Below are 15257 nucleotides of genomic sequence, written 5' to 3'. Positions count from 1 at the left end.
CGTCCTATTCTGGCACCAAACACACAAAAAGATGACATTCTAAAGCTGTAACATTACTAACCTCCACAGTCTTTTGCCAGCGGCGTTTCCTGTTTTTGCCTCCAGCTAGAGTTGTGACGTCACTCGTGACGTGAGCCATTGAGGGATCTATAGAGATATACTAAAAAAAAATGAATGAATATGAAGCTGCAAAAGTTTAAAACATCTCAAACTGTAAAATAATAATCACACACACACACACACACACACACACACACACACACACACACATTGCCCTACAATGCAGTAAACCACTGACAGATGTCCTTTTTATTTATTTATTTATCTTTATAACCATTGTACTGTATATCTAATTTTATTTTGTAATGAGATATTGTATAACCCATTCATGTATAACTGTAATGCTAAATGGTTGTGTTGTGTAACAGCCTGGTGATAGTAATACCTCACCATGAATTAAACCCAAACATACTAAATTCAGCTTAAACTTTCTTATAGTCACTTCCTTAATGGGATGTTTGCTAAAATGTTTTCACATTAGTGTACAACCACAACATTGCCTTAGAATGAGCCCTGTGTCCACATTATTCCAGCTCTGGTTTCATGGATCTGCCAAATATTCTTTATTCATGTAAGATGCTTGATCACTCACATCTTTGTCATGCAGCAAAAAGCATGGTGCTGAGAATAAATGCCACAAGTGAGGTCTTTGGAAGTATCGTTAACAGCCTTGGAGATACAGATAAGGACGTGCAAGGGAAGGCAAGAGTAGTATATCTCATGTAGAAGAACATCTGGTCATTGAAAGAGCTCCAAAATAAAAACAAAGTTTCACATATTGACATCCATTGTGAAGTCGGTCCTGCTCTATGGTTCAGAAACATGGGGAAACACAAAGTAGTTAATAGAACAAAATCCAGACCTTTGTCAACACCTGTTTGAGACACATCTTTGGTATCTGCTGGAGGAATAATGGGACACCAGATGACAACTAATCTATTTTGGCTAACTCTGACTCCTTTACAGCATGTCTTTATGATCAATAAATTCAAATTAAAATCATGTCACCAACATGGATTTATGGAAGCTTGCCAGGGAAGAGCCAATCCCACTACAGTTAAGGAGAAGGAAGTGGGGATGGATAGGACACACTCTACGTAAGACTGCAAACAACAACGCATGGCGTGGCTCTTATCTGTAACCTAATCTGGAACCTACAGGGGATAAAAAGAAGAGGCCGCTCAAGGAAAGGTTGGAGAAGGGATCCTGAAAGTGAGCTTCAGGGATTATGATTGAGCTGATCTGAACTTGAAAGGAGAGGGCCTAAGTAAGTAAAAAAGGGTGGTCTTCCCATTAGAGCTAAGATTTTGCACTGTGTTGAATGACAACACATTAACCTGATACTTGATGGTCATAGAAACACTTTATTGGCCTCAGAGCCACAGGCTTTGCATCAGACACTTGGACGGAGGAGGAAGAAATGCTGTGAAAGAAGATATAAAAGTAGGAAAAGGAGAAAGGGACGATAAAAGGCACTCAGGCAGATGCTTTCTCTGCCTCCATTCATTGACAGTACACACACACACACACGTGCACGCACGCACCCACACACATACGCCGTGCTGTGGAGTGAGTGATCCCGCCATCAGAGCGCACAAAAGGCTGTTTATCCCATCCTGGAAGGGCATCAGTCTTCCTTGTTTACTTCCATCCCTCCTCCGCTGTCAGCCTGTGCAGAGGCAGTAAATAAGACTGACGCTTTGCTTCAGCAGCAGAATGTGGGACACACACAGCAGGACGCTGTCACTGCCATTTGGGCCCTAAAGTAGGACCCGCAGAGAGAAGGGATTAACACTAATGGATACATGCAGCCATTTATTGATGACTCTTTGATTCCAAGCATGTGGGAACTTTCTGAATTGTCACTGAAAAATAAACCATAACCTGGTTAAAGTGGAGCGAGGAATACTACAAGACCAAGAGCGATGGCACTGAGTGGCTGGACTTGCACATTCATCCATAATTTAAACATTTAGTAACTTTTTTTTTATCTTTTTATTGGCTAATGAGACAAAAAAAAAACACAAAATAAAGCAAAAAATATAGAAAACTGGCTATAAAATTTCACAATACGACAGCAACAGTTTTTGTTATGTCTAGTACAGTCAGGTATCCCTTAGAAGTTTAACCCGGGATTTCCACTGGATACGTCTCCGCTGCGCCACGGCACCGATCCGGTATTTATAATCGCGCGAGAATGCAGTTAAATGTACAGTATGTGTTATAAACGCAACAATAAACAGATGAACAGGTCAGTGTTCCTAACGAAGGAGAACAAGAATGTTGGACTCTGGATTTGTCATTGCCACATTTTTTAGCAACAGCCAACAGAGAAGAGATAAAACTGCATCAGTAAAACATGAACTAAATCAAAGTTGCTGCAGTTTCCAGTGCAGTTACAGTATGAGAGGAATCAATATAGTGGATGTGAATTTGTTTTTACACATTATGATGTTTTGGTGATGTAGTTACCTGAAATATAATCTGAAGTGTTTTATTTTGAAAAGTAACCCGATATTTTATTGCGGAGTACGTGCTTAATTTCCTGTTGAGCTTCATTTTCTCTGTGCTGATTGATGCGTCATGCTCCGGTGTCCACCAGAAATAGAAGCCCTGCTTATATCTGGGCACCGGACTACCGCATCTGGGAAGGAGCAGACACGCACCGCAGCGGACCCGGTGGAAATTAACACATAGACTAAAGTGGAAACCAATCAGCTCCAGTGACGCGGCGGTGACGTTCCGCAGTGGAGCCGCATCCAGTGGAAATTGGGGGTAAGAGCCTCCTCCGTGCTGAGAGGAGTAGCAGCTCTACTCTGAGCTCCTCCTAAGAATAGGCCCATTTTGAATGACCATCAGTAAAAGTAGGAACTCATATTAATAAGCCAATATTAAAGTATAATGTGGTAAAATTAAACTTCAAAGCACGTAATTCTTCTGAATGGCTTGGTATTTCCAGCTTTGATCAGCCTCCACTCTCTCTGAAGCTGAGGTAACAGCAGTGGAGTACCTCGGTCTGATTTTCCTGAACTCAGCAGTGCTAGAAAACCAGAAGCTCCATCATGCCAGTCAACTGTGAACAGGCGCGGCTTAAAGTCGTATGACTCATTCATATTCATGCTTAGCTGTGACAGCCGTTCATTAATTTTAGAGTTGAACGCTCAACCCTTTTCAGTGGAATTTGATATAAATCTCCATTCAATTAAATGTTGTTTGTTCACCTGACGAGGCAGCCGAACTGAGGTCTACAGGGACTAAACCTCATTTCACTCCTGCTGCAGTGAATGCTCCTCTACACTGTACATGCTGCTGATGAGCTTTTCTTTCCTCGAACAGAGAACATTTACTCTTGTTCTTGAGATGGAAACAGGGCCGGCTTTAGATTATTTGGTGCCCTAGGCAAGAGTGGACTTTGAGCCCCCCCATATAAAAGTTTCAGTACAAGGAACTTTCTACTTTCCTGTTTGGTTTTACTAGTCAGTAACACAAATCTTAAAACCAAAGAACACAATGTGCAAACCACACAATAGAATTCTATAGAATAGAACAATAATTAAAACAAAATACATTTAGATATGGGCAGAAGAGTAGTTACAGATCTTTAATATTAATATTCAATTAAGAGAAAACATGTACAGTGGTTGTAAAGGGTGTGTTTCACATTTATTATACCTTTTTTAATTATTATTGAAAAATAAATAAATAAAAAATTGAGGGGGTGCAATTTGGTGCCCCTCTAGCAGATGGCACCCTAGTCAACCGCCTGTGTTGCCGGTTGGAAAGGATGGAAAGAACAAGATGTGATAGTTGGACTGAGGTAAGAACAGCTTAGCTCTGGAGTACCAAGGTCCAGTCCTGGAGAGCCCCTGTCCTGCATGTTTTAGATGCTGTCCTTGTGGTGGACCAGGGTGGTTCATATAGAGCAGAAAAGAAATAAAACAGACTCTAGTTTCTACTGCAGAAGTAAAACTTTCAGAGAGTTAGCTTAGCAGGCTAGCAGCAGTGTGATTAGAGTAAACAGTGAACATATTAAGCTGTAAATGGACTGATATGCAGATGTGGAGCAGTGAGGAAGAGCAGACGGTTGTAGAGGTACTGTATGTAGAATCTCACAGGAATACAATGAAAAAGAGAAGACGATCGGAGCTAGAGCCCGCCCCCAGGCATGCTCCGATTGCCTCATCCTTTTGACGATTGGCACCTTTTTCACATTTATTGCAGGTGAGCCACGAGGCAAGAGTTTTTGGATACTTTTGAGGATTAGCAATTACGCGTAAACTTGGTAGAAGGAAATAGATTTTATGTCAGAAGCGTCAGTGATCTCATAAGGAAGTTAGGATTCCAGATAGATTTTTTTCAGCAAGGCAGTGAAAAATGTTGTAGAGAAGACAAAAACTGAGATGTGTGAAAATGTACACTAGAATACATTGTATACTATGCTGTGTTAAAGCTGTCTTTGTTGTCTTTCTTTCAAACTTCTAAAGTGTCTTTCTTTATATGAGCACTAAAGGAAGTGTTTACTTTTTGCACTTCAGGCTGACATTGACTGAGCTTTGAGGGAAACGGATAGTAACAACACAGGCAGTTTTTCAGCTGATGGAGGGAAACAACATGACTGAAGCTCTCTGACAAAGAGCACTTAACCTGTTTGGTATAGCAGTTCGATTGGTGATCATTCTAACTGGTGACACATCATGGCAGTAGTGTGGCTTTAATGCTGTCACTCAGTGTTTGCATGAACTATTTCAGGGTGTCTAACACTTGTTTGATGACTGTAGTTTCTCAGATCACGGCGCTTATTCAGCACTCACACACACACATGCTGTGTTTGAAATCACATGCTAATGTACTACTCTGATGTCAAAATGAGTACAGTATGTAGTGCATTCCAATTAGATAGTATGGAAAGATTGAGTACACAAGAAATACCTGGATATTTTTGAAGTATGCACGGTGGGCACACTAGTCATACTTGACCACCCCATGATGCATTGCGAGCAGAACGTAAAATCGTCCTGCGACCAACTTCATGCTAAAAGGCAAACATCCCTGTTTCAAAACAAAAGCATATGTTCTTGTCTTCCATTAGTTTTTAACCCTTTTGTAAATAGGGCTCTTGTTTTGAAGTTAACCGCAAGTTTATTCAGTGGCACAATGGCAGGTATCCAAAAATCTCTGAAATGTTGGCATGAAAATGTGTTTCTGGAAGTTTTATGGATAAAACAACCACATGATGATATTCTGATTGCTCACCTAAAATGTTTTCAGAACTTTCAAAGGTGGCGAATCAACAGAGATATTTAGCCTCAGTGTGCATCAGGTTTTTGTTGTTGTAGGTTTGAAATGTTCACTTCATCATCTTAATCCTACTAATAGTATATAGTTGACAGTATACACTCATTGAGTGTGTAGTACGTTAATATGAGATGTCGAACACAGCCATAGTATGCAGCTTGCGCTGAGAGCGGGACAATAACACAAACTATGTCTACGAGGGTTTGATACTATCATTCAGTGTTTACATTAATGTGAACCTCCTGTTCATCACAATACAATAAATACAAACTTCAGATGGCAGTTTAACAGTCATTTGCAATACTTTACATCTGTTATAATCAGTGGTGCTCTCAGAAACCAGTCACCAGCTAACATGTTCATGAGTCCCAGCACAACACCAGCTGGCTCAACTGTTCAATGTAATCACAAATCAGGATTTCCCTGTTTAAATTGATGAAGCTAGACGAGGTGGTACATTCGATCGATTTCAGGATGACTGGTTGACTATTGCAACAACACTTTGTAAACAAATGGCGTGAGCCTTATGAGGGTGAACAATGCAACGCTGACAATGATGTGCAGAGTTGACGTTGAACCATAAAAAGTAAAGTGGATGTGAATGCCTGCCTGGCACAAGCCGCTATGGCTCTAGTAACTACTGATACACCTGATCATGCTGTTAATTCAACCTGCAAACACATAGTAGTGCAGATCAACTCAAGAGTGGGAAAACAAGGAGACAAAGCAACTTTATTACTGTAGATGTACTGTGATAGCTGCAAACAGCTAATCAGCCAATTACATGGCATCAACTCACTGTACTTGTATGGAGGCGATAAGGTAGTGAAATTACACTTAAACATCTAAATATCGAAAAAAGATCATCTCAGTACCTTGGAGTTTGTTGGTGTCCGTGCTTCTAAAGCTGGTGATTGGTAGATGGTTAGCAGACACTCAACCTTTTTGAGCCACAGGAGAGAAGCAAAAGAGTTGTATGTGGCTCGAGAGCCGCAGGTTTCCCACCCCTGTCACAATGTTTGCTCCTCACACACCTCAGCTGTCATCTGTACCATTACTGGGTCGCTGCGTCCCTTGTTTTACCCTCCAGATGGCTGACAAACTGTCTCTGACTGCTGCTGAAAGTAGCTGTTTGCCCCCTCCGTGCAAAGAGGGCGATCTGCACCATCTGCACACACACACACACACACACACACGCACACACACACAGACTCACACACACACTCGTAATTCACAAGCGATCATGAATGATCAATGAATGCAGCTGGTAAATCCTGGTGGCGGCAGACAGAAGGTGAAAATATAGTCGTATATTGTGCTGGGGTAAGAAACGTGGCGTGACTTCCTCAGTCTAATCACAACTGTAATCGTTGGCTATTCCACCAAGTGATAGCCTTGAATTCCTTTTATCATTCTTTTTCTTCTTCTTCTGTTTGATGTATTTTTCTCCATATTGTCCGCATTTAATTACATGGTGTATATTCCTTTAGTTTCATCTGTGTGGAACTGCATTGAATCCACATCGTTTCCCTCAACATCACAGATGAAAAAGGATGAAGTCAATAAGTAATTTCTGCAGTTACGCCATGGAAGCAGTTTTTCTGCTGTGAAAAGCACTTTTTTTTGTTTATTTAGAAATGGATTTGTTTTTGTTATATTTAACACAGAGGGTGCAGTTTAACATTCAAAGTGGGTGAAGTACAGTCCAACATTAACACTTTAAGTAAGCATTAACTAATGAAGAATAGAACAATACCCTGTCTTCATCTTTCAGCCTCTATCAGACTCATTCACTGCAGCCTCAGCATTTAAACCAGTCTTCCTCTAATGTGGACAAATAATCACAGTTCAGACCAAAGATGAGAATAAATGCAGAAGGTGTGTTATTTTCCTCTGTAATGATACAAAGTCCAGCAGTTAGGAGGCCCACCGGCATTATTAGCTGGATAAAGAGCAGCATCTCCTACATCACGCACAGCAATGAGTCACCAAATTGATTCTAAAGACCATATGTCTTTACAGGCTGCCACTGATTTTTAGCACAGACTTCAGATGGAAGGAAAAAATAGTGTGATGGCCCCCTCTCCGTCTGCCTGTGCTTTCTATGAGTTAATTAGAAGATGGGGCCAGATCGGATTCCTACAGCTGAATACTGTACCTGGATTTAGCAAGCAACCTTTGATATAAAAACCTCCACTCAGCAGATTCCTCTCATTCTCCTGCCAACGAGACATCATCAGCCTGATCAGTTAGCGACACACTCCACATTTACACTACGGATCTTTGGATTGATGAACTTCATGATTTGCCTTAACTTTAATTAATAAATCCAGCATAGGTCACTTATATAATATGTGTATCGTTCCATTTTGGATATTTGGTTTCAAAACCAAATAAAAAAGTAAAAATAAACTGTGGTTATTTTGTTTTACTAATTAAAAAACATAATGGAAATACAGAATAAATTTAAAAAAACAAAACAAATGAGCTGTTTTCAAAATTTTAATTGTGAAATATTGTTCTTTTTGTTTAAATATTAACGGGGAAATATTTTTTGAACAGACCGCGATAGACACTTTGTCCAGGACAAAAAGAAGCAATGCATAAAATCACATGACTGATGTACTGATGAATTGAAAGGTTCCAAATATACACAAATTTAAATAGAATTTGGAAGTTACGATAAATACTTTGACATATCTGAGTAAAGGAGACAGTGTTGGTGTTATCTATTGGTGCCCTTTGTTTCTTGTGAATAACTTTAACTAGGTATGAAAACATGGAAAATATTGTTTTTACTTAAAAGCTGTGTCTCTAATCATAGATGTTCTAACATCTACTGTTTGCCTCACACCAGCAACACAGTGGATAGTTAGCCACCAGTTTATGAGCATGAAAGCAGGAGCGGTACTGGAAAACTGCTGGTAAAAATCATGCGAGATACCAGTTCAAATAAAACCTAAAAAGTTCTATCCTCCGTGTGTGGCTCCGGTGCTACAGAAACTCTTATCAAAATCTTCTTTGGCTCTCTCTTAAAAATGTCCTTGTACGTTTCCAAATTTCACGCAATCAAGAAAAGATTTTGCCATTATTTTAATTTTAAAACAGAAAATTGCTGCTTATCTGTTTGTTTATTTATTTTTTCTGTATTTCCATTTTGGTTTTAACTCAGTAAAACAGAATAACCACACCGTTTATTGTTTTTTTTTTAATTTGGTTATGAAACTGAATATCCAAAGTACAAACGATGGACAGATTTTTCATCCACTGCATCTTTGGTGCCGTTTTCACTCTCTGCCAAGTCTTGACAAAGTGGGGGCTGGTCCACTGCTTGTTCTGATTTGTTTTACTAAAATGGGGATTGCTTTCTGCTGGTTCTAGTTGGGTTTGACAAAATTAAGGGTTTTCCACTGCTTCATTTTCATTTTTGTTTGGAATGGTAAGAGCTCGCTACCTGTTTGTGCTAATTGAGTTGGATTTTGTCTGAGAAACTCTTGATGCCCATCTTGACAGCTCAGGATTGCGGGTTCTGTAATCCGTACTTGATTACATGCACTGGAATGTGTTTGTTGGTTACTTACAGTAGTTTTGAGAGAATCGTGTTTAAAATTTGGCTTTGTATTCAGAAATGGAGAAACCGACCAAACTGACTTTGTTGCAGGTAGGAGACCAGATACTGGAGGTGAACGGTCAGAGCTACATCACCATCTCCCACGACGAGGCAGTCAACATTCTGAAAACGGGGCGTCAGCTGCTGATGAAAGTGAGGGATGTTGGCCGTTTGCCTCACGCTCGCACCGTGGTGGACGAGACCCGGTGGATCTGCAGTCAGACCATTGCAGAGACCAATGCGACGGCCAGCAGCCACTCTTCTCCCAACACGGGCATTAACCCAACCATCAACCCAACCTTCAACCCTGTTAACAACCCGTGTCTAAACCCTGGTGTCACGGCAACCATCGACTCAGCCGCCAACCCGAGCTTCAACGTTGTCAACAGCCCGTGTATAAACCCTGGTGTTATGACAACCATCAACACCAACTTCAACCCTGTCAACAACCCCTGTTTAAACTCTGGTGTCAGCATGACCATCAGCTCAGCTTCAGTCATCGACCCAAGCATGAACTCGCTCATCAACTCAGGCGTCTTCAACTCTGTGGCCAACTCTCTAATCAACACTGGTGTGAATGCCTGCAGCTCCAGGTGAGTGACTGTGATGAAAGATTGATAATTGGACTGATAGCTATCATGTTTGATCAATTATAATTGAAAATTCCTCCTATAAACAACTTCAAGTACGGATGTTCCGATTTTTCCAGAATGAAAGACGCAGATTTGTGTTTTCACCAATACTAAATATGAGGGAGGGAGGCGGGGTAGGGGGGAGTTTGTGAGACAGTTGGGGAAAAAACAAAATCATTAGTAGTGATTTATCAACTTTTATTAAAAAATGTACGACAACATAAAGAAAAGTTCACAATTTATTTTATTTTTATTTATTTGATTATGTTGTCCCAGAAGTTTGAGCTCTTGTACAGATGTAATTCATAATATTAATTAATATGAAATTTCTACTTTTCTTAAAAGACATAAAACCCACCATTTTGATTATTTCACTGCTTTACCCTAAACACACCTCAGCAATAATTTGCGTGTGTGTATGAGTTTTTTACACTCTAACTTCACTAAAAGAGCGAAATTAGCCATTCATGAACATTATGCTTGTGTCTTTTTCCTGCAGACCAACCTCAGCCAGAGCAACACCTGTATTAGGAAAGGTAAGAATAACACGCACACACACACACACACACACACACTTACCTCACTAAAACGCAGCGTCACCAGCAGAGCGTGTCACATTGGCTCGGCCTCCTGTGGGGATGCAATCCAATTCAGACACTTTGAGCATAAGTACAAATATGATATCATGATTTCACACAGCCCCCCCGAAGAAAAACTCCTACAGAGATTCAAGTTCATTAAACTTGTCACGACCACTTTGCAGTTTCCACAAATGCGTTGTCGTTTTTTTTCTCTTGCAGTAATGTTGAAGAAATGTTTTAGAACAAATGGACATAAGTCATATCTCAGGTCAACATGGAAACGGACAGAAAGCACCTGACTGACTTACACACAAACATTGCATGTGGAACATATTAATGTTTACAGATTTATGTTGTACAGAATTTTAACAAAGAGTAATAAAACCAGAGCACTAAACAGACTAAGCTAAGTCAATACTTGCAACTGGAGGATGCACACCAAATAAAAATACCCGTAGTGTTAGAAAGCACAACAAATTATTTAAGAAAGCTTATTTTGTAGTTTTAAATATGCTGTTGTAACTTTTATTATTTCCCTCAGTGAATCTGCAATTATCTATTTTCGATACCTATTTATTGTCCTGAATTCGGGGTTACAAGGCGTTTGCTTGTGCTTTTTTCCAGCTCATATGGAACATAACATTGGGTACACCCTGTACATGATGCCAGTCTATCCAGGGGCCACATAGAAACTAAGCTTGGGAACATCCAGCAAGGCATCTCACAAACCTTCCACACACACACAAATATTGTACGAGGTGAGGTCACCACAGGGAGCTAACGGTACAATTTGGCGTTCCGATGATGGTAATGAAAGTCCTGCTGTTGCTCTGCAAGCTCTCTGTCATAAAAAGAGGAGCAAACTCAATCAAACAAAAAATAAAAAAGCTTTGTATTTTCCTGATTCCCCTCCTGAAGGACATGAGGCCGCCTCCCGTTCAGTGATAACGTTCAAAGAGGCTTTTCAATTTGCTGAAAGAGACCAGATATTTTTGTTGAGTTCCTTTAGAACTCAGGTTTTTGTCTGTGTTTTTGCATTTATTGTTTGTTTTGAGCTTTGGGTCTTCTGTGCAATGAGTATTTACTCCAACAACTGATGGTAAACAAAAAATACAATTTACGCTAAACTTCACTTTGAATGACTTTTCACAGTCCATAGGCAGATTTGTTTATGTATTTCAGTTCTTAGCCAACTGCAACCAATCCCAGATCAACCATAGGGGTCTTTCTTTATATGTGAATATTGGTTGGTTAGTGTTATCCTCTGATGGTGTTTTATGGTACAGTCTATATAAATAGATGTGTGTGTTAGACTAAATGGTCCTAAAAGTGTCCACAGGGAATGTGGAATGTCCATTTGAATGTTCTTCAGACAGACCTATTCGGTGTACTTGGGTCAGGGATTAAAGGTTGGTTGGTTGGTCGGTTGGTTGCTGATTGAGAGATAATTTGGTTAGTAATTATAAGTTTTGTTCAGGTTGGTAATCAAGAATTTTGGATAGTTGCTTTGGTTGATTGAGTGGCATTTAGCTCTTTGAGTTTGGTGGGTTGGTTTATCAGGTTAGGTTGGGTTGTGTGGTGTTTTCGGTCAGTTGGTTGAGGTTAAATATATATGCATACATATGAATTCAGGTTGTTTTTTTTAGGTATTGACCGAGTTCCTTTGGTAATACCTGATACAGATTCACGGAAAATCAAACGGTACCATGTTTCGGGACCTAAACGCAGCCTTGTGACTGTGAGGGAGTGGAAGAGTTGAAGAATTTCCATGCATAACATTTGTTGTCAGTGTGTGTGTGGGTGCGTGGCCCTTTAACTGCGAACAATGCAGCATTGATCGGATCGGCGACTTAAGACATTACAGCATTACATTAAATGCATCAAATGCAAAATATTGGCCGATCCGATATAGCCGGTGTAAAGCCTAGTAAGAAGTGGTTCTTCTCCTTAATGGAGGTAATGTAAGCTTCATCAGTGAATTGACCAAATCCTTTGTAATTGGAAAAATAAAATATGATTCTTAATCATACTGTAGGTACGTATTTAATTCTGTCACACAAACTAACTTGGGCTGATTTTTTGCTTTGTTTAAAATGCTTTTTAATTTGAATTGTTATAAATGAATAAATACAATTTAAAATGTAATGCTGTTATGGTAATTTATTTTTTAAAGGCTAGTTTATAAAGGAAATGTGTGCGTCTTGACTCCTGACAAATCCAACCCTGGGGCTTGATCGAACCCAGGTTAAGATTATTCTAATTATGTCTGTTTACTTATTGATTTATTTTTGAAAAAAGCAATCCATCTTACTGCTGCATCACAGACTTATATCACAACTATGTCCCTCTTTTAAATTTTGCAGGAGAACAAGTTTTTGAATTTCCTGTTCAGTCTTACAAACCAGCTGCTTAGCAGCTCAACACATCTGCTCTCATTCACCATCATTAGCTCTCACACTGACTGCTTCCTGCTGCTCTAATCCTCTGAGCCATCATCTGCATACATAAGTTATGTGCTTCACATCTTTACGTCAGCCGTAACCTTTAGTTAAAATTAGCTGCCAAAACCTCAGGGAGCAGCGGGATAGCGTCAGCGGGACGTACTGCACATGTGAAGCAGTCACAGTGAGGGAGGAGTGAGATCAAGTAAAGCTTGTTAACACAAACATGTTGCACCCAGAGACCTGAGGAACACATTTGAATAAATCAACAGCCAAGCTGATGAAGGAGTCTGAAACGAACAGTATTTTCAATCTTCGGTGGAAATCGTCATTTCTTTCTGAAAGGTCCCTTTCAATATTATTTCATACATTTGACCAAAGGTAGTAAACGTTTTTGTGAGTCGTAAATTCCAAAGAAATGGTTTAAAAAAATATTAGACTCTGAGTTTTAATGCCTGTTTGATGTAGAAATGAATATGTGACATTAAAGTGCTCATTTTGTGTTGTAAAATGCCTTGCTTTTGAGGAACATTTGAGGTGTGCGGTTAAAGTGAACCTGCAGGATATTGATCGGCCATTTAGCCCACTATTGCTCTCAGTTAAACCCATCACAGTGGAAGTTAAAGTGTAAGTACACCCTAAAACCACTTTCTCCTGCTGAATATTATACAGTGCCGTGAGCACTAGGGTTGGGTAGGCAGGGCGTTGCAATTCGAGACCCCCAATGTCAACACCAATGACAATTCCATATGTTTCTGCTGGCAAGTGTTAATTCAATTCAATTCAACTTTATTTGTATAGCACAATTTACAACAAAGTTATCTCAATGCGCTTATCAAAATATAAAATTCATAATAAGAAAGAAAAAACCAACAACATCTACATGAACAAGCATTTAGCCATCTAACAAAATCAACATCGTAAAACACCATGAAAGAAACATAAACAATTATTCAATAGCAGCAATGTGCTTTTGGGAGGGGGTGTGGCCTCCTCCTGCCTTACAGTGGAGTGAGACTGTGCAGCATCTCTGCCGTACCAGGAAATAGCGATTTAGTCATTTGGGCTATGAAAAGCACAAAATGCTGACACAAAAATATAAAAATTATAGGTACTGTAGGCTATCGGAAATGGAAAAATAAATAATTTATAATAATAATTATAATTAAAACAAATAATGAAAATATAAATTCACCCTTGGGTAGGCACTGCCTACATCACTGATTGACATCTCTATGTGGAAATGCGCAGCACTGCGGGGTGGGGCTGCTGTGACTGGCCATGTCTTAACTACTCCAGGAGCAACGCCCATAACCGGGCGTTGCTCCTGGGCGACCGTGGCTCAGGTGGTAGTGGGTCATCTTCTGATCGAGAGGTTGGGGGTTCGATCCCAGTACCTGACTATGTGTCGAAGTGTCCTTGGGCAAGACACTGAACCCTAAGTTGCTCCCAGTGGTCGACTAGCGCCTTGCATGGTGTGTGAATGTGAGAGTGAATGGGTGAATGCGCTGATATGTAAAGCGCTTTGAGACTGCTTCAGTGTGGTGATAAAGCGCTATATAAAATCAAGTCCATTTACCATTTACCATAACCGAGGCATTTTTTGAATTTCCCTCTAGCAAAAACCTGGGGGTGTACTTGCACTTTAACAAGCACCACGGAATGTAAATTACAACTTCATTTAGCAGACGCTTTTATCTAAAGTGACGTACAACACAAGAAATTAGGGTTTAGGAACTTGTTTAACATCCAACAGTGATGACCCAGGTTGGATTCAAACCGGTCACCCTCCACCACCGCGTATATGCAGATTCTATCCCTACACAGGAGCAGCGATGTATTATTTGGCGCCAATCTCTAAAGCAAAAGTCAATTTTTTTTTTGGCCAAACCTATTGTTTTTTTGTTTTTTGTAGAGTTACACTTGGAAAGATAACCTACAAGTTTACTGTAAATAAAGAATAGTCCAGGTCCAGATCCTGGTAATTTCTTTTACGTTGATAAAATTACAGTTTTCTTTAAAGTGGAGAAAGATGTCATTCAAAATGTGAGCATCCTAAATTCACACTCGCATGACCCTCACTGTATTTAATCCCACTGACTCTGTAAACAGCTAAGTGACATGCTAATGGGCTGAAAACCATCAAAGCCTGGGCTATAATTATACTGCTATCATTCAGTGGAAACATCCCATTTCTGAGCCCGAGGCCGCCAAGGCCTAATGAGCTTTGTAATTTAGGATTGGATGGGTGGCCATGTTGATTTAATGCGTGTCCAACAAGCATTCCCAGCAGCTGCCGGCTAACCATTAAAAAATTAAAGACCGTGGAAGAGAAGGGAAGAGGGATCACAGTTCTATTGTGGCACTGGGTAATCATAACAACTTATGAACAGTGATGGTTTGGGCTTCAGCTCTGCACGGAGGTAACTTTTAAAATATTAACCCTACAAGCCCATTCAGTTATCAGATTAGGTTACCAAACGCAAACAATAAGTTTACGTAAAACTTTTCTGTCTTTAAAAAAAGCAGCTACAAGAGTGGAAAACAATGCCTTAAGCAACAAACATGCAGCTTTGCGTTGTATACACAAAACACAAACATTCTGAGCTAAAGTTTAAATTAGTTTTCATCCATGTTA

The 15257-nt window shown here is 39.9% G+C and overlaps 1 protein-coding gene across 1 annotated transcript in view; it reads left to right on the top strand.

The window, feature by feature from the left end:
- The window catches only part of LOC114469432 (whirlin-like), a 60259-nt gene extending 47601 nt beyond the window's left edge, over positions 1–12658 (top strand). The window contains exons 4-6 of the mRNA XM_028456944.1: positions 9017–9558; positions 10097–10133; positions 12542–12658. Of these exons, the coding sequence (XP_028312745.1) occupies positions 9017–9558; positions 10097–10133; positions 12542–12658 (696 nt within the window). The remainder of the gene's footprint in view (positions 1–9016; positions 9559–10096; positions 10134–12541) is intronic.
- Positions 12659–15257: the final 2599 nt, after the last annotated feature.

Source organism: Gouania willdenowi, chromosome 9 (assembly GCF_900634775.1).
Source record: "Gouania willdenowi chromosome 9, fGouWil2.1, whole genome shotgun sequence".
NCBI lineage: Eukaryota > Metazoa > Chordata > Actinopteri > Blenniiformes > Gobiesocidae > Gouania > Gouania willdenowi.
This window is presented reverse-complemented; position numbering and strand designations above follow the sequence as displayed.